The sequence below is a fragment of the Podarcis filfolensis genome (genome assembly GCF_964270895.1).
Source record: "Podarcis filfolensis genome assembly, chromosome: 2".
Classification (NCBI taxonomy): Eukaryota; Metazoa; Chordata; class Lepidosauria; order Squamata; family Lacertidae; genus Podarcis; species Podarcis filfolensis.
In genome coordinates this window covers 64,449,170-64,475,367 of record NC_139605.1, presented here as the reverse complement: position 1 = coordinate 64,475,367, position 26,198 = coordinate 64,449,170, and the positions used below count along the sequence as shown (strand labels likewise).

Sequence of the window (26,198 nt, the reverse complement as noted above, 5' to 3'; positions counted from 1 at the left end):
TTTATTTTGAATTACATCTAGTGGGCACCATAATCTTGTCAGTGTTTAGGACCTCTAACTGTCTTAATCCAGCCCTGAGAATGGGGGGGACTGTGTGAAGCTGCAGAGTTGTAATACATCTTTTACACTATCAGACTTGGACTCATTCAAAACAGGGAGCAGCTAGCTGAACAGATAAGGCAACTGTCTTTAGGTATTTATACTGTTCTGCTTTTCATTTTGCTGTTGCCAGTTCATAACTTACTGGGAATGGGAAACACCCATTTTGTCTGCACCTTTTAATCCTTTGAATTAACTTTATTTGCATCTGTGCTTTTTATAGTAATGATACACACCTGCATTGCTGGGCCTTCTGGCTCATTTTGTAATAACACTCTCTTCACTCACCCACCTGCTTCATCTGTCTGATTTGGAGGGCAAGTGCAAATGATAGTTTATTTTCTGATGCGCTGGCAAATCGTGCTTTGTCGTGAAAGGAAGAAAACTGGAGTGAACAAGAGAAGGAAGGAGAGAGCCTGAGACCGCGTTAAATGTCAAACTCTAGTATGGCATTACATGTGAACCAAGCCTTTGTCTTTCATGCTATAACTGAAATACATTTATCTGGTTAAATTTAAACCTAATAACTGCAGTCAAAAACAAGCATATTTGGTCTCACAGGTGGGCCATCAGAATGCAGATACAGTCATATGTTCCTTTCAGATGCTAACAATGGCAAGCCAGGATTTACTGGATTTATGTACAAGACTGTTCACTTGTAAAATTGTTACAAGCAACTATTAACTTTCCTACTGCAGTAACTTGCCATACTTGGTCCTTCCACGCCACACATAATAGAAACACTACAGCATGGCAATGCATTGCAGTAACACCTTTTTGCTAGCAGATGCTGTGATGTTAATGGTTCCCTCTTATTCCCTAGTAGTTGTAACAGCTAGGCAAGGAAATACATGGATCTGAAAATGCAGCTTTAAAACGAATATTGTGCCTCAGAGGTTCCTATTACTTATGTACTCCTACAACCTATAGCAGAAGGCCAAAGGGAGAGTGGGTTTGTGGATGATTGCTAGTCACGAAAATTTTGGTTCCTGTGACCCAGCCCTCCTTTGACTAAGGCCAGCTTCCTCATTTCCATATTACAAACAGAAAGCAAGAGGGGGAAGTGTTGGTGGCTGCCCTTTGACCAGGGCGGGCTATCTTAAATAAAAGCATCTTACATCATTGAGTTAAATAACCAGGGGGAAATCATGTTTAAACCACTTATTTAAATCAAATTCCCCATTTTCAGATCCACCTAGTTCAGGTTTAGCTTTTATAAGGTCAACACTGAAAGGGGAGCTGGGAGTACATTGTGGTGTGATCGTACAAACGCATAAGGTACATTGCACAGAAAGCATATTGTACCAAGAGAACAGTGTCCATTCATAGAATTGTAGAGTTGGAAGTTACCCCCCAAGGGTTGTCTAGTCCAACCCCTTGCAATGCAGGAATCTCAACTAAAGCATCCATGGCAGATAGCCATCCAAACTCTGCTTAAAAACCTCCAGTGAAGGAGAGCCCACCACCTCCCAAGAAAGTGTGTTCCACTGTTGAACAACTCCTACTGTCAGAAAATTCTTCCTGGTATTTAGTTGGAATCTTCTTTCTTTTAACTTGAATCAATTGGTTCAGGTCCTGGCCTCCAGAGCCGGAGAAAACAAGCTTTCTCCAAGTGACAGCCCTTGAGATAGTTGAAGATATGGCTATCATATCTCCTCTCAGTCTCCTCCTTACCAGGCTAAACATACCCAGCAGCAGTTTGACTTCAGCCCCATAGGCACACTCCATGGTCTCTCAACAACAAATGACCATTAAATACTTGCTTAGGAAATGTATGCAGGAACCAGCTCCAGGAATGGAGACAAGGTCTCTATATGGGAGCAGGAATCTTCTGTACATAGGAAACGGGACCCCAACATGGGCTGTTTATTTCATTTGTACCTCACTTTTTCTCCAGTGGGCTCAAGGTAATAGAAATGCTCCCCCCTTGCATTTTATTCTCACAACAATTCTATAAGGAAGGTTAGTCTGAGACTCTTCCATTGGTCCAGGATTGCCTAGTAAGCTTCATTGTCTGAGTGAAGATTTGACTCCAGGACTCCAAAGTCTAAGACTCTAACCAGTACATTACACTAGTTCTCCAATGCCTACTGTAACAGGCAGTGCCGGTGGTAGAAGGATTCAGCTCTAGGGTCAGGGAATATGAGAACCCCCTCCTGCAGTCATTGACACACCCTAGGTGGGTGTTGTTGTAATAAAAGCAAGCTGTAAGTGTTCTTCTTTCTTGCTTATTTCATCACATTCTGACCATCTTGACCTCCCACCCAGGGGCGGAGGAAGGGGGTGCGGTGGGTGTGGTCCGCCCTGGGTGTCACCACTGAGGGATATTGATAAAATGCCAGGCGGCACTCACTGTGGGGCCTGCAGCGTGCCTGAGCCACGCGTCAGTGGCTTGGGCGCGTGCATGCTCACTGCTGCCCAAAAGGTCCGCCTGCTGCCTTCCACCCAGCTGTACGGTGGTTAAGTGGGAGGAGGCATGCAGACTCTGGAGGCCCTGTGGTGCACCCCATCTCTTTGGGCGGCTTGCCCCTTCCCTGGGCGCGCCGCCCCAGGTGCTCGAGCAGCTTCCTCCACCGCTGCTCCCACCCCCAGCCTCAAGAACAATTGAAAGGTCCCTGCCTCTAATTTCAAGTTGGGGGGGGGGATACTGCATTTTAGCCCACTGCCACATTATGGGTTGAGATGTAGAGCAGATCCATTGATTTGAGTGCATCATCCCTGAGTATGACTTGGCTGGTTGCCATCCTATGTAAAGAAGGGCTTCCCTCATCTACTAATCTGTGTCTGCTCTCCAGTACTCCTCAACGGGTAGGGCGGGTCTGCCCCCTTTATACCCATACAGTGGTACCTCGGGTTACATATGCTTCAGGTTACATACGCTTAAGGGTACAGACTCTGCTAACCCAGAAATAGTACCTCAGGTTAAGAACCTTGCTTCAGGATGAGAACAGAAATCGTGCTCCGGCGGCGCAGCAGCAGCAGGAGGCCCCATTAGCTAAAGTGGTGCTTCAGGTTAAAAACAGTTTCAGGTTAAGAACGGACCTCCGGAACGAATTAAGTACTTAACCCGAGGTACCACTGTATAGCTATATATCTATAGCCCCTTTGTTAGACAGTTCTTACTGTGGAGTCATTCACTTTCACTAATGAGCGATGGATATGCCTGATTCTCCCCACCTCACCCCACCCCCATATAATTAGTTATTAAGATGCAGGTTCAATACATGGCGAAAGCGAAGATAAAACACAGCTTTCTGCTTTTTTGTTATGCAGGGTGATATCCCCACCCCCGCCAATCCTGTCCCCACTCCTGGCTATACCCAGCCTGCTCTGTGAATTAATCAGTTGTCATTTGCAGAGCTACACTAGCAGCAAGCTTATCAATATTAATTCAGTTGGGCTGAGATGGGGAGGAGGAGGGATTTTAGTATGACCTTTCCAAGCCCATGCTGGCTCAGACGGTCAAAAAGCAGCTGAGGAGAGAGAAGCAGGGCAGGTAATGGCATGTGGCTTTAGTATCTTTTCTGCCATCGCAATCCAAAACAGCAATAAAATCATATCACTTTTCACAGTCAGTATGAAAGAGCATATTGTGTTGGTAATCTTTGGGCTGGATTAATCCCTGGCTGAAACACCCTCACCCTCAGGGTGTGTTGTGTGTGTCCTCTGTTTCTGTAAGAGAAAACCACCGGCAACCAGCACAAAGGAAGCTGAAATAGGTGAAGTGTTTAATGGCAGAATGTTTATTTAATCAAAATCATTCTGCATGAAGTGCGGTGAGCAGTGAAGAGGGTGAGAGGGAACAAAGCCATCCACATCTGTCATTCTATTGTTGAGCACAATTGTTCACAGTAGCTAATTCAGACGTTTGCTTTGTCGTTGTATTCTGTTAGAAAGGAACTGGGGTGTTTTGATCTCATTACAAATGATATCCCTTGAATAGGTTTGTAAAATTATTGTTGATTGCTAAAGGATATTCTAGAAAATAATTGAGGATGTCAGAAATCTGATGGCTGTGCATTAGCACTGTGCTTTTTAATTTTCAATTTTTTTTATTTGTTTGCTCCAAGATGAAATACAATAGCTTTCTGCCCTTATTTATTGTTTTCTGTTGGTGCTTAAATGCATAAATAATTTCTGGCATCTTGTGATGCAAAAGCTGTGATACATGCTGGATTTAACAAAGAAAAACTGATCCAGATTTTTTTTTAATGTGTTATGTGTGGTTTGTAATATGCACTTCACTAACAAAGCTGAGGGTGTGTTTCTCCTTTCTTTGTCAGGATCAATCATGTCTGACAAACCAGATTTTGCAGAAATCGAAACATTTGACAAAACCAAACTGAAAAAAACTGAAACCAGAGAAAAAAATCCACTGCCCACCAAGGAAAGTAAGTAAATCTAATTCAGCCTGGATGTACAATTAATAATTTGCTCAATGTGCATAATAAATAAATACTCAGAGAGCCAATAGTCCTAGTTCCTCAGGAATAACACATTTAAGTAATTATTAATTTGGATTTGTTATCTGCATGCACTTAGCTATTATTTATATTGGCCAATTAAATTAGTTATTGTGGCTTTTAAACTGTGTGCACTGTTTGCTAAAGGAGATAATATAACATGGACTTTGTGCAAGTTATTTTACCGGTATGTCCAGAAGCATGATAATTATATAGATTTCAAATCTAAAGTTTCCTTTAATAAATCACCATAGAGGCAGACATGCTGGACAGTCACAGCTTGCCCACACAAAGGATGCTGTGAAATTATATAGCCTGACAGCTTTATTGTGTCATTAAAACTTACACCAGTATTCCACTACAATAAATCTGCCAGTTTTTCAAGTGATACAAAACTCTTTTATTTTTGTATTTAATAAAAAGTACACCATTTAATAAAAAGTACCCCTTATTACTATGTGAGACAATTACACTCCAAGGTTGCTTAGTGCTGCCCTCTTCCGGATTGTATCTATCACATCTACTGTATAGTATTTGATGAAGTAAACTCCTGCCGACATTTATGCCGCAATCAGTTTTTTAGGTGGTGCAAGACTATTTGTTGTTGTTGCTGCTGCTCTTTGAGAATTTAACAAATGTGGAATTAATCAGGTTATATCTTATCCCTGTTTCACTAGTGTAAAAATCAGAGTTTTAATTTTGTTCTGTAGCAGTAGTCAGCAAAAGGATTAAACCCCAGGCCTTCAGAGCTGCTTGCATGACATTTAGGAGAAAGCTGATCTAATCTCTCCTTAGTATATGAGGCTTAAAAAAAGGCATTTGATATAGATTGCTGGCTCATCTGTTGGTAAGAATGTCTCTCTAGCCATTCAGTTTGTGAGACAGCCAGTGCTTTTTTTCTGGGGGTACGCATACCCTTAAACATTTTGTGAATCTAACTTTGGCCTGATTGAGGGGCAGTATTTCAATATGAGTAGGAAAATGAGAGTGCCCCTAAACATTTTTTTTAGGGGGGGAAAAATCACTGGATACAGGCATAGACCCTTGTGCCCAATACTATTTTTGGGGAAGTTGCTATAATTCTTAAGGACAGACCTGCACTGGATCTACCCTTTACAGCAGGGTAGGGAAACCTGTGACAACATGGTGCTTTCTAGACATTGCTGGACTACAGCTCCCATCATCCCTGGTGGTTAGCCATCCTGGCTGCGGCCGACATACACACTTGACATTATATATGATGCATATTTATGTACTTCACAATGGAGAATATTAGGCCCTGGTTATTTATAACAGAGGCAAATAACAAGAGGTCTGACACGCCAGATTTTGCAATGCTTGGAAACTACCACTAGCATAGCCCAGCGTAACATAAATCCTCACTGCATTGCCCACCCATAAGTAAGACCATCAGAGCAGGGACTTGGGGCTCAAGGCCAGCAGCCCAGTTAATACAGCAAGCTGGAGGGCTCGCCACATTTTAAATAGGCTAACATCAACCATCATTCTCTAAATGCATAGGCTTCTATTCCTGCAAAACTCACCGAGATTCCCAGCCACCACCCATCCAGTAATATTTGATTCAGTAGAGATTGTACAGTTATTAATGACAGCAGTCTGCGGACAGAAAGGGCTTTAATTACATTTGTTTTGACAAATTGGTGATGAATAAGAGGTTATTCTTTGATAAGTGCTTAAAAAAAACACAAGGTGCTTTACAAGTGTCCAATGTTGGCAAACGAGATTTCTCTTGTTTTCTTGGCAGCCATTGAACAAGAAAAGCAAAGCAAAAACACACCCTGAAGTTGGACCAGAAGATATGGCCAATATATCCTGCTGTGGGGTTTTAAGTTCTAAGTTTTTTAACTTTGCTATTCATTGACTTGGCTCAGCTTTTCTTCTCCATTTTCAAAGCACTTTTTTCCCCTTTGTTGGTGCAGCAGAGATTTTTTCAAGCAAATGCTGTAAAATCAATCAAATCTGATTTTTATAATTCCCCAAAGGGACTGCAATCCTGTGTCCAATGTACATATGACAATTTGTCAAAGATGTACACTATCGCTGTCTGTCAATAGAAAGTATTATTTTCATATAGCATCCTCTGTAGAACCTCACAATAAACCACTTTTATGTGTTATCCTTATTAAGTATTGAAATACACTGGCACAAAAGAGTTCCACATCCAGAAAAGCCTATCTATCTGTGAATGCTCTCAGAAATAAGATGCAACTATTGGGCCACAGTTAAATATAAAATTTACAGGGAAATATCTCTTGTGGGAAGGGATCATAAAAGATAAAATGAATTAAGGTTTGTTTATATAATCATTTATCAGAAAGTATAGTCACTGCATTATGATATCCATTGCCTTTTTCTTTTTTTTACCAAAGTGAAACTTTTGTATGTCCCACATGGTCAGATTCCTACTTAAATATGAACCAGATGGCTTTGCCTTCCGACAAATAATAATAGAAGCTTAATTCATATTTTATTCTTCTTTGTTACATGCTCCATGAAAAACTTATTTTCTGATACTTTTTTTGACCTACCTCTACTTAGAAACCCTAGAACCGAATGGTGAGAGATTGAGAACAGACAAAAGGATGTATTTCTTCACAGGACACATAATTAAAACTTACGGAATTCAGTGCCAACAGCTTTAGCCACAAGAGGGAGGGGTAGAGCTTGCAGTACTAAATTGCTCCACAAGAGGGTAGTTAGCCATCATCATAATCATCCAAGGTGTTTTCCAAACCACGTTTTAGGAATGGAAGAGGAAATATATACTGTTTCCAAACCTGGAGTGGAGATTGGATTCTTCTATGGGGTGGAGAATAAGGCCTGGTGGCCAAAAACTTCTGGCTGGCAGATTGTGACCTTTCTTTACTAAGAAGAGAGAGAGAGAGAGAGAGAGAGAGAGAGAGAGAGAGAGAGAGAGAGAGAGCATGCATGCATAGAATCTAGAAAGCACAAGCCACTTAAAAATTAAATATTATTATCTGTAAAACAGTTAAAATAAGCCACATACATTCCTTGGCCTAACTTGTGCCATGTGGACGTGGAATTCCAGGGTTCTTTACACATTCTGTTTAAAATGCAACAGCAATGATTCATCTGCACATAGCTCAAGAGCAACTGCTTTGCTTGCAGAATGCCCCAGGATTAATCCCTGGCATCTAGAAGCATGGCTGGGAAAGATCCAAGTTTAAAACTTTGGGAAGCCACTACCACACAGTGTACCTGGTAACTTTAACTTTTTCAGATCCAGTACCAAGTTTTAACCTAAACACAAGTTTACAGACTTTTTAAAGTTAAAACTTTTACCATATATTTGCATAGTGGCAGTGCTGCTATTTCAAGCCACCTTGAATCAGGCTGCTACCTGATTTGTGTGTGTGTGTGCTTATGTTGTAAACTGCTCTATGATCCTTAGATGAAGGGCTTTATGGAAATTTAATAAATAAATGCCAAGTTGTATAGACACTACTGAGCTAGATAGATAAGTGGTCTAACTTAACTTCCTATGTTCCAAAGATACACTTCATCTAGGGTGGAATCTACACACATATAAAAACTGAATTTTTTTTAAAACAGCATTTTAAAAAATGAATTGAGTTTTCCATAAGGCTCACAATCCCTATCTAGTGTCACATTGTATATTGCACTTAAAACACACTTATTTGCAGCTGTATAGCTGAGTCCTAGGACTGGATTTAGGCAGTACATTTTTGGCGAAGTATTGAGGGGGCCAATGTCATTACGTTCACTTTTTAAAGCAAGCATTATTAAGTATAAAGTTACTGCCATGCTGAAAAGCCCACTCAACTTCCGGTACTCACACAAGCTCATAGCAACAGTAGCATCCCTCCCCCCACCCCATAAACTGTCACAAACAAGGCTTCTATGCACAAAAATTAAGTCTGGTGCTCTGTGAAAGTGGAAAACCATTCTAGAATATGTGTGTTCTTATTATACTGCTGCAGTCCCGTGCACTTTTACACAGGAGTTATGAAACACAAGGGGACTTGCTTCGGAACAGACAATCACAGGATCGTGCTGCTTCGTGTTTAGTTTTACTCCAGTGCCAAGAGGTTGGGTTCAAACATTTGTTTATTTTAGTTTAAGTAGAAGACTTTTAGACTGCTTTTCACTAGGAGTCCCCAAAAGCAGTTTCCAGTAATAAGAAAAATATGAATTGAAACCAAGAACAGTTTAAAATCAGATCATGCAGTATAAGCAGTGCAAAACAGGGTTAATCAAAAGAGAGGCTAGAGAACTCTTCCAAAAGCTTGGGAGAACAGGTAGCTCTTGACTAGACTATGGAAGGACCTCCACACATCTAGGCAGGGGCAGCGGGGGGTGGGATGCAAATTCAGGATGCAATCATGTGGAAGCAAGGAAAATGTGTTCCACCTCTGCTCTGCTGCAAGAAATGGGAGTACGTAATGGATTCTACCTGTTATTATACTGATTCATAGGTTACTTCCACTTCCAAGATGTAGTGATGGTCAAACAGAGTCATGTCACGAAGGCATACAAAATAACTGGGACGGCTTTTTTCATTTGGTTCTCTAACCAGGGCTTTCTGCATATTATAAAAGATGAAGGTAAGTTGATGGCAGGAAGTAAGAGTAATGTCACACTTCACTTTTGAATTTCTCTTTGGGGGGGAATACTTTTTAAAAGGTCAAGCTTTTGTAAAAAAATAAAATATTAACCTTATTGATTAATTTCAAGGAGATAATATTAGAATCATAGAATTGTAGCGTTAGAAGGGATCCCGAGGGTCATCTGGTCCAACCCGTGGGCGTAGTCGGGGGGGCAGGGGGGCAGCTCCCCCCCGATCAAGTAAAACAATAGAAATACTTAACTAACTGACCAATCACATGTTCTGCCCCCCAAAAGTCCTGCCCCCCTAACAAAAATCCTGGCTATGCCCATGGTCCAACCCCCTCCAATGCAGGAATCTCAACATATGGTTCCCCATCCAATTTGAAACTATACCTGCTTAATATTTTTGCAAATGTTCTAGTAGTTTTATTACTACACCACTAGGATGGTTATCAACACACTTCTGCACCCTTTCCTGAAAATCATCTATAAATTAAGGCTGTTCTCAAGTTAGGAGAATATAAATTTCAGTCTTAGACACACAACCACTCTTCCTCAGATGGTCTGTGCAGATCAGTATTGCCCCTTCCCTACTTATCAAATAATCCATCTGATGACATGGGAGGGGCAATTTGTTCCCTTGCCTTCATAGGGCTGAACTCCATGGAGAGGTTTAAGTCTCTAGGCTGAGTCCATCTCCACTATGCTAATTGTAATACAAATCGCCTTCTCCTCACTCATCAGATTGATTGATGAGGGAGGAGGGAGGCAATTTACATCATCAGGGTGTTGGACTGTGTCTACTTTTTTGTGTCTGTCACTAACAAAATTGGTGGGGGTTAGGGGGATCTATAAAAAAAGAAGAAGTGAGTGATGGGGCTGATTAGCAGCTGGGCTTCTGGTTAGCCATCACTGCTGCTGAAGGAATTTGGTAAATATGGTGCATATAATTTTCACAAGGAATTTCACACAGAAGTCACTGGGGTAGCAGCATTGCAGAGGAATGTGCCCAGATTTTATCAGTTAGGCCACTTATCTGCTTATTGCAACCTTCTCCAGAAAAGAGAGGATGTCCATTTTGGAAAAGCATAAAGGGGATATCTGCCAGTCAGTTGGTCAGGTGTTTTTTTTTGTAATAAAGGGGGTGTCCTTCACATTGTCTAAAACAATAACATTCTTGGGTTTAATGTTAGTAGTGTCCTGCTAACGTTACCTAGGTTGATGGCTATCTGACCCTAGGCTATAGACTGCCACCTATCAGACGCCCTACTATGATGAATGTTTAACATAATTCAATTTGCACACTAGATACGTCTTATCATAAAGCTTCAGTCCATCCCCAAAGGTTCAGCCCAAAGCTGCAAATTCCTGCTGATAACATTTCTATAGAAAGCTTCTTTGGGGACCTGAGACTGCTGGGACAAACAAAGATAAGTCATGTGTTACTCATGGTCACAGAACTAAAGGCATTTCATTGTACAGCAGGTATAATTGTGGAGAAAGACACATTCAGTTTCAATTTTTTGCATATGATGTATGGGAGATTTGAAGGATACTTGTTAGAAAGGAGACAGTAAGACTTCCACCTGCCCTATTAGCCTTGCCAGCTCTCCCAAACTCTGCATCTAAGAAGTAACTTCCCTTCCAATTGATTTAACACTGTAGTATTATAAACTGGGATAGGAGAGATAAAGATATCTCAAGTACCTCAACCGGTATTATAGCCTTGAGCTGCAGTTGCTGTTTGTGCCATCTGCAACAACCCTACTAGTACCAGGTCTGCTATTTGGACTGCAAGAGAGCAGTAACATAGGAGTCAGCAGTCATTCTAAATACACAGCATCTGTAAACACCTGGAATCTGGATGTCCTGGTGCCAATAAATTAATCACAGGAAAATACATTGGGAGTGGATGCAAATTTCTCAGATCAGAAGTCCAGCCTTTGGAAAGATATTTGAAAGTTCCAATGATTGTTTTGAACTCTGTTTTGACATAATGTTTTGAACTAGATATATATTCTGATAGGAGATGGGTGAAATATTTCATGCCACATATTTGCACACCTTACTTCTAGATCAGGGTGGAGGGCCTGTGGCCCTCCTTCAATATTGAACTACAGTTCCTATCATCCCCAGTAATTGGTCATGCTGGCAAGTGTGATAGAATCTAAGAATATCTGGAGGACCACCTTGCCCCTGTCTTGCATCCTCTGAGGCTTGGGTGTGGAGGGATTCCATTCATGAGATTGTCTACTAACAAGTTGTGTTTAAATACCCTATTCAACAAAGCAATTTCATCTATAAACATCCAGCGGGAATCTCTCAGTCCAAAGAAGCATCATACTAATTGAGAAGGAAATGTTCACTGTGGCAAAAGTCTACAGGAAGGGGGGCGGGGAGGAGAGCAGGTATAATGCTCACTATTTATGTAAAATTAGGTTTCCAACATGTGTTTCAAGCTGGTGGTCTTCAGGGTCCATATAATTACACATCATTAATAAAATTAATTACACCTCACCACTATATTTTGTGAACAAACTATATATATATATATATATATATATATATATATATATATATATATACACACACAAAAAAAAACAATGGATAATGTTAAAATGATAGTACTGAATGTAGGGTTGATTACAGTGCAATTCTATAATATCTACCAAGAAGGAAGCCCCACTGAGTTCAGCAGGGACTCCTCTCAGGTAAGTGGATATGGGAACACATATTTAGTGCCTTTAAATGGGAAGATAGCACGTTGCTCTTGAATGTCTTCAGATAGCCATCTCCAATTATATGTGACTACAAGTGGTTAAGTTGAAAACAAAACAGTGCAGGGAAATGAGTCATCCAAGAAACCTCCCCCACCCGGTTGTGAGTTTCTGTATACAGTACAAAGAAAGTATATGGCATCACACATAGGGGATGTATTCTGGCCTCCCATGGAGAGCAATGCAGATGAACACAATAAAAAAAGGCCTTGTTATATGTCTTCACGGAAGGGGAGAGTCTTTCTAATTACACAGGTGTTGTTGTTATTGCGGAGCTTTGCAATGTACGATCTGATGCCTGGGCAAGGGAGCAAAAGTTGGATTTTTTGGAGGCGTTCCCTCTCTCTCTCTCTAATTTTCAAATGTTCATCTCCACTTTTCACACATTTGCGCCATAGCGGAATAGTTGTAACCATCATTCTATTCAGTTTCTGCCAACTATCCCAACCGTATATCCCTGACACAGTGAAACTGCCACCTTGGACACACTTATCTGAGAGTAGCTCCTATTGGAATTATTTTGATTTTATGAGTAAACCTTGATAGAATGAGGTTTCTCATGGCTGCATGTAGTTTCATCATTTTTTCTTTTTTTATATAGTTTTTAAAATCGTTTGATTATAGGAAACAATTAATATTCCAAAATAGCATATACAGTACAACATGAACACAACTAAACAGTATAGCTGCATATAACAATTCCTTATAACCTCAAATTCAAGGTGCAGGTAAGGAGAAAGATCTCTGTTATATTTTTGCATTTAGGCAATACAGTACAGGGGACTACCCTGTAAAACTTAGTATGTCCCAACTCCTGACTGCTGTTATACTTTCACCACTTTTTATTGACTTTTATTGATTTTTATTGTATTGTTGGGGACTCTAAAGTGGGAGTGCGGAACATGTGGCCCGCCAAATGTGGAGGTTTCATTTGACTTAGAACAATACCATTATCATCCTAGTCAAAGGATGAGGAACCTGTGGTCCTCCAGGTGTTGTTGGACTCCACTTTCAATCAACCCTATCCAGCATGGGCAATGGTCAGGGATTATGGGATTATGGGAGCTGTAGTTCAGCTACATCAGGAGGGCCTCAGGTTCTCTACCCCTGTCCTAGTCAGTAGGCTGCTTTTCAGTAGATCTTCAGTAGATATAGGGTTAGGTTTGCCCTGTTAAGAAGACAATTTCATAATCCTCTTGCCACCTTTTCCCTGGCAGAGAACTTCTGCTTTTTCAGTGCTGCACCACAGGAAGAAATTCAACAGTTGAAGCCTCCACTATTTCCCTCCATGGTAGGAAAAGCAACTCACTGCATTGCCCAACAACATTGTGAGAATGAGAGGTGGGCTCCCTCTTCACTACCAAAAACAAACTATCCTTTCCCTCCAAGGGCTTCCCATTGCTGCTAATCACTTCATCACCGCAGGGCTGTGAAAAGCCCAGATTGCAACTAGATTAATTTACCAAAAACAGTTAACATTTTTATCAGAGGAGTCAGCTACATTCCACTGAAAGTGTCTAACTGATGTTGAACAGTCTATGAAATGCAACCAGGACTGATGGGTTTCCAATGATATCTGACACTCTGCAAAACTTACCTTGCTTCAGGCTATGAAGAATGTCGGCATTATTGCTAGTCTTCTCAGTTTATTACTGTTTATATATCGCCTTTCTTCTGCAATGGAAATCTAGGCAGCATACATGGTGTTTCCTGGTGGTCAACCATCCAGGTACTGATGAGACCCGAACATGCTGAGCTTCCTTGAATTCCTGGGTTCAGATTCTTACACAGCACTGGAGAATCATAGAATTGTAGAGTTGGAAGGGACCCTGAGGATCATCTAGTCCAACCCCCTGCAATGCAGGAATATTCAGTTGAACATGTGGCCCTTCTGATGCTGGGTACCACAATGGCCTCGGTGGATGTGCCTGATGGGAAATGGAGTCCAGCAACATATCGAGGGTCATAAGTTCTCAACCCTTGATGTAGACTGAGACTGAGTACTAAGATAGATGATCCAATGGGTCTGGATTTATCTACAGAAACTTCCTAGACACCTAATTTAGAAGTCTTAAGTCTTCATAAAGATATATTATCAGAATGCGCCTGCAGCTATGAATTTCTGACACAATTTACTATTCAAGTACTTAGTGATTAGGTAATTGTTTTTGGCAAAATGCAATGGATGAACACAAACAGAGCATAAAGATTAGATAGATAAGGATTTCAGACTTTTAAAACGATTTTTTTTTTGAAGGTGCTAAATAATGACTTTTATGCGAAAACCCTCTTCAGGTTCGCCAGCCATGTTCCCATCAAGCACTTTATTATAAACAGGCCCTTTCCCGGGCTCTCTGGAAGGAGAGCTATCTTCCCAGGATGTTAATGATTAAGAGAGTGACTCCAGCCAGAGTTTTGTCTTCCCTGCAGGAATACATTCACTCTGTGAAAGCTCTGGGCTCATTAAGAGGTATTTTGCATTCATTACATTCTCACTAGCCCACTGTTTTAATCCTCTGGTTGCAAATGTTTGTTTGCAGCTTTGCCAGACTGGCTCCAGGTTTCCCTTTCACATGATCTTGGGTGATGATAAGTTCCTTCTATTGCTTGCTAATAAACTTGGAGTCAAGGGGAAATTGTCTTTCAGAGGGAAGGAGCCCTGGGCCTGCCCTGGCCATGTGGCTTATGCTGCAATATGGAACTGGCTACCAAAACATCTGGTGAAATGTTTCAGTGATGCCTTGTTTCATAGGCAAGGAATTTTACACTCTGTGTATGTGTATATGTATGTTTTCATATTTATATCCCACCTTTCCTCCAAGAAGGTCAATGTGGTATACATAGTTCCCCTCCTTCCCATTTTACCTCACAACAATCCTGTGAGGTAGGTTAAAATGAGAGATACTGACTGGCCCAAGGTCACCCAGTGAACTTCATGGCTGGTTTCATATTATGAGAAGTGGTGTCTTCTGTTTCACAAAAGTTGTACTTTTTTTTTTTTTGCAGAGAGATTCCTTGAGAACAAGTTTAATTGCAGATACTTGAACCACTTTTTCTGGAGTTATTTAATGGAGTTTGGTTATGTTATTCCAGAGTAAATTGTTTTAGGAGTTCAGCCAAGTGGTACTAGTCCTGGGTTCATATCCCAGCTGTCATTAGCTCAGTTAGTGATCTTGGAAAAATAATTACCGGTATCATTTTTTCATCCATAAAGTGGGAATTAAAGTCATCTGCCTCACAGAGTGATTAAGAAAATAAACAGGTGAGTGAAATATTAATTGTTTTTAGAAATCAAATGAATATTGCCCTAACTATAGGATGGGCATTGTGTCTCATACAAATCATGTCTGATGGAAACTTAAGAACAGAGGTGAACTTTATCATAGTTATACTGGCATAGGGAGCCAAAAACGGGATTTATCCTGCAAAATACTCAGAAAAGCAGATTGTCGCTAAGCTTTTCACTAAATAGTCTTTCAGGAGTTAGATCCACTGAACAAAGGAACACTTGCTTCTGAGCAAACATGCATAGGCTTCTACTCTAAAATGAATTTTCCCCCCAATGCCAAATGATGCTCCCACTCACAGCTTTCCATAGGCCCAGAAGGCAGTGTTCTGTGGCAGCTGGAAAGCTAATCTATTGCATGATGAGCTTAATAAATACTTTCCTTTTGCATATGCTAGAGAAAAGTCCATTGACAATTCCTAGTCACTTCTGCTTTAGATGTTTGTATGCAAGGGAAGATTCCCCGAAATTGCCAGGGTCTCTATTCTGCTTGTCCAAAGTCAAGTTATAAAGAACGGATGGGCTCTTGTGCAAAAAAGTACAATCACCAGCTTTTATTTTCTGGAAGGAACTTGTTGCCTTAAGCTACTGCATGCTGAGGAGAAACTAATTGGGTAAAAGCAGGATTGCCAAAGTGCCTGGCCAAAGCTGGTACTGATACTTTTGAATGTTCTAAGCCTTAGAATCTGCTGCTGCTTGTTTTTGGGGTTTTTTTTTAAAAAAATCCTAGCTGAAACCTCAAGTCTATGGCCAAATCCACAGCACATTAACTGTGGGATGGCTCCTGCAATGGCTATTGGGACTTCATTGGAATCATCAAGCATTGTAGCCATTTTTCCCCCAGAGAGAGAAAAAATAAAAATAAAATAATAGATCCTGATTTTGGGGGAATGGCAGAAGAGATGGTGGTGAGAGACCTTGGCTAAGGAAGGGGAGGTGTTTGTTTGTTTTAAAAGAGAAAGCAAGTGCACTTCAGCTAAAGTCAAAAGCCCCCTTAATTGAATTAAAAGTTCTCTATTGTTAGGCAAGTTTGCCCTTCTTCAGAATCACTACAGAGATTCAGATGGCAACTGCCTCCCGGCCTTTTGAAGTGCACCATCAGGCGGTTCCTTTGCTATCTTTTCAACCATTGGATCAGAAGCTCTTTTATCATTGGGCAGCAAATAGACGCCCTTCAGGAGCTCAGCTTATAAATAACTTCGGATTTTGGTTGCTGTAACTTTCTTTATTCTGGATTATCTCTCATTTGGCATAGAAAAAAAGGATCTTAGCTGTGTGTCCTCCTCCCCGCTCCTATCTAGAAAAAGTCTATGTTGTCTGGGGGGGAAAGCTTTTGGATCTGCTAGTGGAATACAGAGTCACCATGAAGAGGGGCACCTTTGCCATCCTTACTGTTATTGGAATTTACGGAGAGATCTTCAGGATATCAGCATGGTAGGAGTTCAAGCCTCACTGCTACTCGGTGGTTGCCACCCACTTCAAAAAGGATGGCTTAAAATTTTGTTCAATGAGGTGTTTTATTGTTGTTTTTCTCTCTTTCCCTCCTTCAGGTCCGTGAACAACTTTTTGATGTCAGGAACCCAGGTAATTCCTACCCACCCCTTTTCAATATTGTGAGTTAAAATAGCTTTCAACCTAGTCAGCTTGAATGAAGTAACCACATCTGCTGATACAAAGCTACAATTCCTGGTGCAGAATGGAGGGGAACTGGATAGAAACTGGCTGTTTCAAGGATGTTTGGGGGGGGGGGTTGAGAGAGAAAAAATAAACACCTCACGTCACCCCTTTTTTTGTCTGTTAAAGGCATATTTGACATATTCGTCCAGTGTGGCTGCTGGTGCCCTACGTGGAATTGAAGAATGTAAGTACCAGTTTGCCTGGGAACGTTGGAATTGTCCTGAGAGCACCCTGCAACTCTCCACTCACAATAAGCTGAGAAGTGGTAAGTGGATTTCTGCATGTCCTTTCCTACAGACAGGTCTGTCTGGGTTCTGTGGTGGGCAACTTCTAATGAGGAAATGTGGGCTTCTTGGCAATGTCAGGCTTTGATCCTGGAATGTGTGAAGAAATGAACAAACGAAAATGCTTTTGGAACACACTCAGAGTTTTTTTTTTTTTAAATGAATAAGTTATCATTTATTGCGTCTCATCCCACCCTTCTTCTAAGAAGCTAAGGCTGGGGCACAAAGTTCTTTTGCACTCCTTTTACCTTTCACAACAACAACAACCTTGTGAGGTAGGTAAGGCTGAAAGTGAGCAACTGGCCAAAGGTCACCTAGTGAGATTCGTGGCTGAGTGGAAATTGGAAGCAAAGTTTCTTCAGCTCTTGCCTCACAGTCCACCAACCTGGCTCTCATTTCCATCACCACTGAAGAACAGGGAAAGTGCTTCCAGAGCAGGGGGTACTTTTTCCCCGAGAGACTTCTCCCCCTCAAAAAATAACATTGGATTTACCCAAGAACATATCTATTTATTTTAAAGCTACAATCTCTCTTCCTATTTATCTTGTTTGGAAAAAAAAGTCAAACTATCTTACAAAATGCAAATGGAAGGAATCCATCTCCAGAATAAGAAGAGCTAAACAAACAAAACAAAAACTGCTGTGTTTTTAGAGAATTTCTGATATTTTATTATTTATTGTTATTTCATTTTATAATACTGTTTTAAGGCCCATGTGTTTGCCGTCCTGGACTTCTTTAGGGGGGTTGGTGGGATATAAATTCAATAATACATTAAATGGATGGGTGCAATTCTGTGCCAGTCTACTCAGAAGTACATCCCATTGAATTCAATGAGATGTACTCCAAGATAAGAAGGTATAGGATTGAAGCTTCAACAGTAATACAAGAATAAGTGAACTGCTGCGAGTACCAAATGCTCCAGAGGTACCCTTAGTTTTTATAAGAAATAGAGTATATGGTGTTTCAGCTCCAGCTTTCTGAAAATAATTACCAGCTGAAGTGCCTAGTACTGTATCTTCATATTTAGGTGGCTACATTTTTGTTTAAGAATGGTTTTATTGTTTTTCGTTTGAGTCTGTATCTTTGGTATTTTATCGTATTGCACACTGCTTCTGTAGCTTTTAACTATAAAGCGGTATATAAACCTGCAAAATAAATAAATATTAGCAGCAGCAGCTTTATTTCCCAAGAGCTTTTAGAACAGTACCTTCTCTGTACTTTCACCAAACAGGCATGCCAACTTTGTATGATATGACTCTAAAGCAAGATAGTTTACCAGCCCAATAGCTGGGATATAAAAGTTGTGATCATAGACTTTTTTGTTTCTGTGTTAAATGATTGTATATATTCCATAATGCTCTGATGCTAGTGATACACAGACCATGTTTAGTGCAGAAAAATAAAACCTGACCTAATGCTTAGTTCCAAGTATTATATATCAATGCTCATGTTATAGTGGATTTATAAAAGGGATCTAGAGACCAGGAAAGAGTAGAAGAAGAAATGTAGGGGACAATTTTGACCTTTTCTTTTCTTTTCTCCTGATGCTGACTGGTCCTTCTTTCAGCTACCAGGGAGACGTCTTTTGTCCATGCCATTAGCTCAGCTGGCGTAATGTACACTCTTACCAGGAACTGCAGCATGGGAGAATTTGAAAACTGTGGCTGCGATAACTCAAGAAAGGGACATGCAGGTGAGACCTCATCTTGGTGGGCATAATTCTGGTATGAGTTCATTACGTATTGCTTTGCTTTTCACACTTCTAGGTGGCAGAATCTCCATCTCCACGCTTTGTGCCAGCTGTTTTTGGTTGCTAAGTCTGGCTTCCCACTAGCATGAAAGATACAATTCAAACTAAATTATAATTAAATTATATTTCTTAGCCCCTACTTTCATTCCGGTCCAAACCTGGCTACTACCCCTTTCCCTGTTTCTTTTGTGATACCTCCATGTGCTCAAACCCATTTCTGTTGGAAGATTCATACCAGAACAGTTTGCAAATTGTTATTTTTGTCCCCCCAGGTGGAAAAGGATGGGTTTGGGGAGGCTGCAGTGACAATGTAGAATTTGGTGAAAGAATCGCCAAAAAATTTGTGGATGCTTTGGAGACAGCGCATGATACCAGAGCTTCAATGAATTTGCACAATAATGAGGCAGGGAGACTGGTAAGTGAGAAAATATGTAGTCTTCATTTGAAAAATACTTCTTTTAGAATGTGTAAATGGCCAAAGAGAAGAGTGACCTGAGAGTCGCCCCTTCAGGCTGTCCTTTTCTGAATAAGCTGACTGACTCACTGATTTCATGGACTGACTGGAAATAAGGGTTGCTCAACATTGAATGCGGGCAGAGTCACCTTATCAGGCCCTCAGGGTGAATTCCTGATTAATTTTACCTGCTTCTTATTTTCTGAAATAGAGATGGGGCATACCTAATTGTTTTAAGCAGGATGGAGAAACTACCACTTCAGTGGGTTACTTTAAAAACAAAACAAAAAACCCCTTACAATTGTATTCATTTGTATTCGGTTGCAACAAAACAAGAAAATAGCAGTAAAAATGTATTTATTTATTTCATAAAATTTATAGACCTCTTGATTGTAAAAAACACACACACCCTTAGAGCAGTTGACAAAAACTAGAGAGAGTAAAATCAGGAAAAATGTACAACCCTACTTTAAAATATACCAAAGTTAAAATGCTAAAACAGATTAAAATCACCTCGTTTTCTAAGCATCTCGATTGGTTTGTCTAAATAGGAATGTTTTTAGCAAGCACCGAAAAGAGTACAGGTCTCAATAGGCAGGGAGTTCCACACTGTAGGTGCTGCCACACCGAGCAGTCAAGTTCTTACAAATGTGGAACGGGTATTATGTGGCGCCTGTAGTAGTGCCAATTTGGCTGAAGCGGTCGAGGTATGGCATAGGTATGGTAAAGTGATCTGGTTCCAAGTTGTTAAGAGTTTTATATACCAAGAGCAGTGGGGTTTTTTTCCTTAAAAAAATGTTTAGGGGTACTCTCATTCTGCACTAACAGCAGATTCCAGATTAAGCACGAGGGGAGCCCCACATAGAGTGCATTGCAGTAATGCAGTAGAGTGCATTGAAGTAACCAGTGCATGAACTATTGTGGCAAGGCTTTCCTGGTCCAAGAATGGCCATAGCTGTCGAACCAGCTGCAGTTGGTAAAAGGCACTTGTAGCCACAGAGGCTACCTGAGCCTCCAGCGACAGAGCTGGATACAGAAGCACCCTGAAACTGCTCCTTCAGGAGACAAGCAACCCCATCTAGGTTTGTGTTCTCAGACACAAAAAACAAAAATATACACTTTGCTTCTATCCATATGGCTACCAGACCCGTAATCAGCTGAGCAAAATTGTTGCCTGTTCTCTGTTAGGTGGATCAGTTTTCTGTTCTAGGCTCTCTGGTCGTGGTTCAACCTAGTGGCTTGAACAAGTCTCATCATGACTCCTCCTCACTCTGTTTCAAAACAAGTGAATGTTTTTACACAAGGGTGATCAGTTCTGTTTGATTAGTGTGATGCAACTGAAATTTGAAAGAAGCAAATTTCTGGTTTAATCTCTGTTTATATATAACATGACTTTAAACAGTTTGTTCTGTTAAGCACATTTTTGGGTGCAATGAAGATTAACCTCTTAGGCAAAGGACTAGCATCCTATACATTCCTGATAGAAACATGCCAGTCTTGAGTATCTTCTGGACTGAAAATTCAAGCTGCAATTCTATGCCTACTGGGGAGCAAGCCCCACTGAACACAGAGGAATGATTTTTGAGAAACATGCATTGGATTGGATGGCATGCTGCTTCCATCTAAAACAACTCCACATAATTAGGAAATTTAGCTTCTGGAAAATAAATACTGAATGAGAGTTGATAACTTTTAAGATGTAGGGAAGCTTCTGATAGCATTATTCCAAATATCGATCACCAAGGACCGGTGTTCGCATGCATCATGGTGAGCCCAACAAGGTTATCACCGGTCACCAGCTTCCTTTATTAAGAAATAAATATTAAAAAGCTTTTAATGGCATGGTGCTAAACCCAGGGCTATAAATGGAAGCACATTTTGCTCAGGCTGCAGGTGCTATTAACTTAATTTCCCCATAATTACTACTATATTGGGGTCTAGGGGCATTCTGGGTAAATTAAGCCCTGATGGGAAGGAAGACAGTTGCTGTTTATCATGCACTTTATACCTGCCTAAATTCCCTCTCCTACACAACTTTTTAAAGTGTGAGCAGTGCTTTTTTTCTAGAAAAATAGGTACTGGTACTCACTATGAAGTTCTTAAAGTGCTACACTTTTTAATAACAAAAAAGAGGTTTTGATACTGTGTGTGGTGCTAAACCTGTGTGTGGGTTAAACCACAGAGCCTAGGGCTTGCCGATCAGTAGGCTGGTGGTTCGAATCCCCGCCATGGGGTGAGCTCCCGTTGCTTGGTCCCTGCTCCTGACAACGTAGCAGTTCAAAAGCACGTCAGAGTGCAAGTAGATAAATAGGTACTGCTCCGGCGGGAAGGTAAACGGCGTTTCCGTGCGCTGCTCTGGTTTGCCAGAAGCAGCTTAGTCATGCTGGCCACATGACCCGGAAGCTGTATGCCGGCTCCCTCGGCCAATAAAGCGAGATGAGCGCCGCAACCCCAGAGTCGGTCACGACTGGACCTAATGGTCAGGGGTCCCTTTACCTTTACCTTTACCCTTGAGTACCCCCGGGGAAAAAACCTGCACTGGGTCCTCTTTTGCTTGCAATAAGGTGTCCTCCAGATGCTTTTTGACTCCCCATCAGCCACAGCCAGGAATGATGGGAGCTAGAGTCCAGCAACATCCGAAGGACACCTGTTGGCTTCTCCTACTAAGGGCAAATGAAGATGGCCACTATTACAGCTGCCTTGCCTGGTGCTTCTCTTCTCTGTGTCTCACTGAATGTTATGGCCCACATCCTCTCTCTGCCCCTTGCAATTTACATCAGTGTGGAACTGGGGGGTGGGCACAGAGGGCACATTTCTCAGGCTCATTCCAGACTTGGTGTTCTTAATTGTTCTCCTGTCTCTCACCCAAGGCTGTAAAAGCAACCATGAAGAAGGTTTGCAAATGTCACGGGGTCTCAGGGAGCTGCAGCATCCAAACCTGTTGGCTGCAGCTTTCAGATTTTCGAGAGACTGGAAATTACCTGAAGATCAAATACCGCCAGGCTCAGAAGCTGGAGACAGACAAGAAGAGAATGAGAGCGGCAAACAGTGCAGACAGTCGTGGTGTCACACTCGAGACCTTCAGCACCCTGCTATCCGGTGAACTTGTCTACTTGGAGGACTCTTCTGACTACTGTGTCAAAAACATGACCTTGGGCCTCCGCGGTACCGAAGGACGAGAATGCCTGCAAGGCGGTACAAACCTGTCCCAGTGGGAGAAGCGGAGCTGTAAAAGGCTCTGTACAGAGTGTGGGTTGAAAACGGAGGCTAGGCAGACAGAAACAGTCACCAACTGCAACTGCAAGTTCATCTGGTGTTGCACCGTGAAATGTGAACAGTGCAAAGAAGTAGTCACCAAACATTACTGCTCCAGACAAGACAGCTCTTCCTCCAATAACACTCGGAGGCGAAGCAAAGGACGCAAATCAGCAGCTGTCTAACTACTACCTATGACAGCCTTCCAGCGAACTGTTAAAAGATCACATTTCAGGCATACAGTATTTTTTTACTTGGAGTATCCAGAAAAGCTTTATATATTTGGACCATGCTTACCCAAGTCTCTCCCCCCCCTTTATTCTGGACACATCTTCAATTTGACCAATATTTGGAACAAAACTGGTACTCATTTAACGTATTTGTGCCGCTCCCCATCCCCCACAATAATATACTCCACGCCACTTCTGCTTCAGGTACCTATTTCCCTACTCTCACACAATTTAGAGCAATATTCTGCCCTATAAGGCATCCCAATATTATAAGGATCTGTGGTCCAGGCTGGAAACTGGGATTTTTGAGTGTTTTAACTTTTCTCTGGTCTGTAAGGGGGACAGGCTGTTGGAATAAGATAGCCACATATCCCATACCTTCTAGGAATCCATGCACATACGCAAAAAATAATAAAACTAGGAGCCCCCAGAACCAGGCCCCCCAAGGGGGAAAGTGGCGCCTAGGTCTGGCAGGGACCTAGAGCCCTTCCCCCACTTCCCAAAGCCCAGTGGGAGCTAAAGCCCAGAGCCCTCACGCTGCCTTCCGAAAGCTGGGGATCACAGCTTTGCGTAGGTGGGGTGAGGGGAATATATAAATGGAGAGTGGGTTTCTGCTGCTCTCCATTTATTTATTTATTTATTTATCCCCCTCCCTCCCCAAACAAAGCTGCGATCGTGTAAGTTAAATAAGCATAAGATGCAAGTTACCTGTATGCTCCTTAAGCTTAGATTGCATACTTCCAAGGTTTTCCAGTTTACTTCTAAAGCTTCCTAGTTAGCTGTAAGTGCACTTGTAGTCACTTTATTGTCTGTTTCTGGTTGAAAAGCCTTCCTTTTTAGAAGTACCAAATGCAAAGGTATGAAGTTCAGATTTCAATATTGTCATAGCTAAATTTGTAGAACAAATTTTCCCAGGTCCGGTTTACAAAGTCAGGGAAAATCATTTGCCATTATTATGGAAATGCCTGATGGTTCTCTTGTGTGCAGCTTGGTTCCCATTAATATTTTCTCATGTGGTTGCAGTAGCACAGCTGCTTGTGTGTATGGAAATCTGAACGTGTGAACTGTTGCACAGTGATTTTCACACCCACCATGTGAAGAGATCATGACGGAATTAAGTTATGTGGGATCTAAAGCAATAGGGACTTAATGGCCATTGTGTTTTCAACAAGGTAGGTTTTTGCGTGTGCAAGTTATTGCATGTATACGATGTATGTATCTCACCCCTTCAGGCAACCCAGTTGCATGCAAATTCCACCAAAATAACACTTGATGGAGAAATATGGGTTGTCTGAATCCTTACAACATACACTATGTTTATTCTTGAATGTATCTAATGGAATTCACAGGAAAGTGTAAAGAAGCAGCTTCTTTGTAATGCTGCATGTGCATCGAATGTAAATATATATATATATTTAGAATGTGAAACATATGCACTTTTTGATGTGAGGAATTTAGAGTCCATAGTTCTCCCTGAGCTGGAGGTGGGGGGAATACATGTCTGGGCTAAACACTTCACACTGCATGTGGTGCTGAGGCTCACATGGCAGAATATCTCTTCATACCAAAAACATTAATTTCATACAGAAAACTATCTCATAGAAAAAGGTTCACATGCAGACTTCGTTCAAAATACTAGTTTTCTGTATGCAAGCTGTGTTTCTGTATGGAGAAGTGTTCAGTCAGAGGAGCTCTTACCCAGGGTCTGAAGTGGTATGGCAAAGATCCAGTTTTATCACCTCACTTGAAAATAAGCCATATTACCCCGCCCCCGCCCCCGTTAGAATACACCTACTTTCCCCAACCACCACAAGGGTGGCTTTGTGGACAATATTATGCTTTACCTTCTATGCATTTTAAGTATACTTTTCACAAAGTCATTGCAGTGGATAACCAAGGAACTTTTAAATCTCTATTTCTAGACGAAATGGTGTGCTTTGGTGTCCTTTGCCACCTAAAATCACAATAAATTCAGCAGCTATCAATTTGGTGCTCTTTGGTAGCTGATCAACATGTCCTGTTTTGAAGTGATTGTTATAAGACAAGTGAAGCTGAGGCTTATTTTGCATATTATTTTGCAATAAACCCTTTTTTAAATAAACCGAATGTTTTCTTTTTGATTTTTTTTAAAAAGCTGCTTAAAGCTTACTTTTAAAGTCTCTCTGTGTACCATGTGGAGATAGCTATATACCTATGCACACACAATAATGCTACCTTAAAAAGAAGAAGCGGGGGTGAAGAGGGTTGCTATGGCTTGGATAGCAGCCCACAAAATTAAGCCAGACAGTGACTCTCAACAGTCCCTTTTTCTTTAGGATATAAATTGGGCAGAATACTAGATTGCAAACATTGGCCCAGTAAAAGTAAATTTCCCTTGTCGCTTTAATTTGTCTATTGTCTAATGTTCTTCAAACAATGCCGGCTCCAATTGTGTTTGATGTGGTAAATATCAGGGCTTGTTGCAAAATTCTTTATTCTAAGGAACAAGATTAACCCTTTGAACTGGAGAGTATAAGTGAAAACTTGGAGGCAGTTGTGAATGTATCTGTGGGCTCCCTGCTGTTTGCTCCTATAAACAACCTGAAGACATGCATGCCTGGGAGGGCAAGAGGAGACACTGGCTTCAGCCAAATTGGCTTCTTGATTAAATGTGTATTCCAGATCTCTTCCTGGATTCAGCTGATTATTTTGGTGCCTCAAGAGGCTATTTCCCCCCACAAAAGTTAGCCATTTGCCATGTTAGATATTTGATAGATGACCTGTGTCAAAGAACAGCTAACTTGGCTAGTTCTTAATTCCTACTTTCCCCCTTGGGATGCCAGATATTTTAAAGTAGGTCTGACCACATGGCTCCAAAGGATAATAACTAATGGGTGCCTGATGCTGGACAAGATGGGCCTTCGGCCTGATCCAGCAGGCTCTTCTTCTTTTCTGACAGCGGAACATGCTTTTCGACAATTTTGAGTTCAGCATTCTGTTGTCATTTCCATCAACCATCACCCTTGGTACACGCTAAGGGTTACAGATGTTGACGTGGCTAATGCTTCAAGCTTCAGAGACTGTATGATAAAAAGTATGCTGCTTACTTCCAAATGGCTGCATGTCGTAATTGAACTATATTGTGAGAGGGATACAAGCTGAGCCTGTAACCACATTATTCAAGTGGAGACAGGAGGGCCACTGTGGGAACAGGAATAGCCCCAGCATTACAACTTCTCTCCTGGGTTTGACTGGGAATATGTGTGTGTTATGCAACTGCATTTCCTCTGGCGGTTATTATCCCAAAGTAATTTTAAAGACCAACAGATGGAT

General features: G+C 41.3%; 1 protein-coding gene across 4 annotated transcripts; it reads left to right on the top strand.

Annotated features, from left to right (window-relative positions):
- Window positions 1-9,131: 9,131 nt before the first annotated feature.
- WNT8A (Wnt family member 8A) lies at window positions 9,132-25,548 on the top strand. 4 transcript variants are annotated; one of them, XM_083592967.1, is made up of 6 exons: window positions 9,132-9,169; window positions 16,787-16,820; window positions 17,040-17,178; window positions 18,765-18,890; window positions 19,220-19,362; window positions 22,272-25,548. In XM_083592967.1, exons 2-6 carry the CDS (start codon window positions 16,806-16,808, stop codon window positions 22,839-22,841), a joined length of 993 nt encoding a protein of 330 aa, XP_083449093.1. In that variant the 5' UTR covers window positions 9,132-9,169; window positions 16,787-16,805; the 3' UTR covers window positions 22,842-25,548. The 4 variants fall into 4 exon arrangements, with proteins under 4 accessions (XP_083449093.1, XP_083449094.1, XP_083449092.1 ...); XM_083592968.1 differs by lacking the exon at window positions 9,132-9,169 and adding an exon at window positions 15,160-15,212; XM_083592966.1 differs by lacking the exon at window positions 9,132-9,169 and adding an exon at window positions 16,034-16,670.
- The last annotated feature ends 650 nt before the right edge of the window (window positions 25,549-26,198 follow it).

Bases quoted from the DNA above. Each gene is read 5' to 3' on its own strand.
- WNT8A (XM_083592965.1), top strand. From the start codon at position 16,668: ATGGTAGGAGTTCAAGCCTCACTGCTACTCGGTGGTTGCCACCCACTT. The intron at 16,821-17,039 runs GTAATTCCTACC...TGTCTGTTAAAG, and splicing joins TTTTGATGTCAGGAACCCAG to GCATATTTGACATATTCGTC. The intron at 19,363-22,271 runs GTAAGTGAGAAA...CTCTCACCCAAG, and splicing joins ATAATGAGGCAGGGAGACTG to GCTGTAAAAGCAACCATGAA.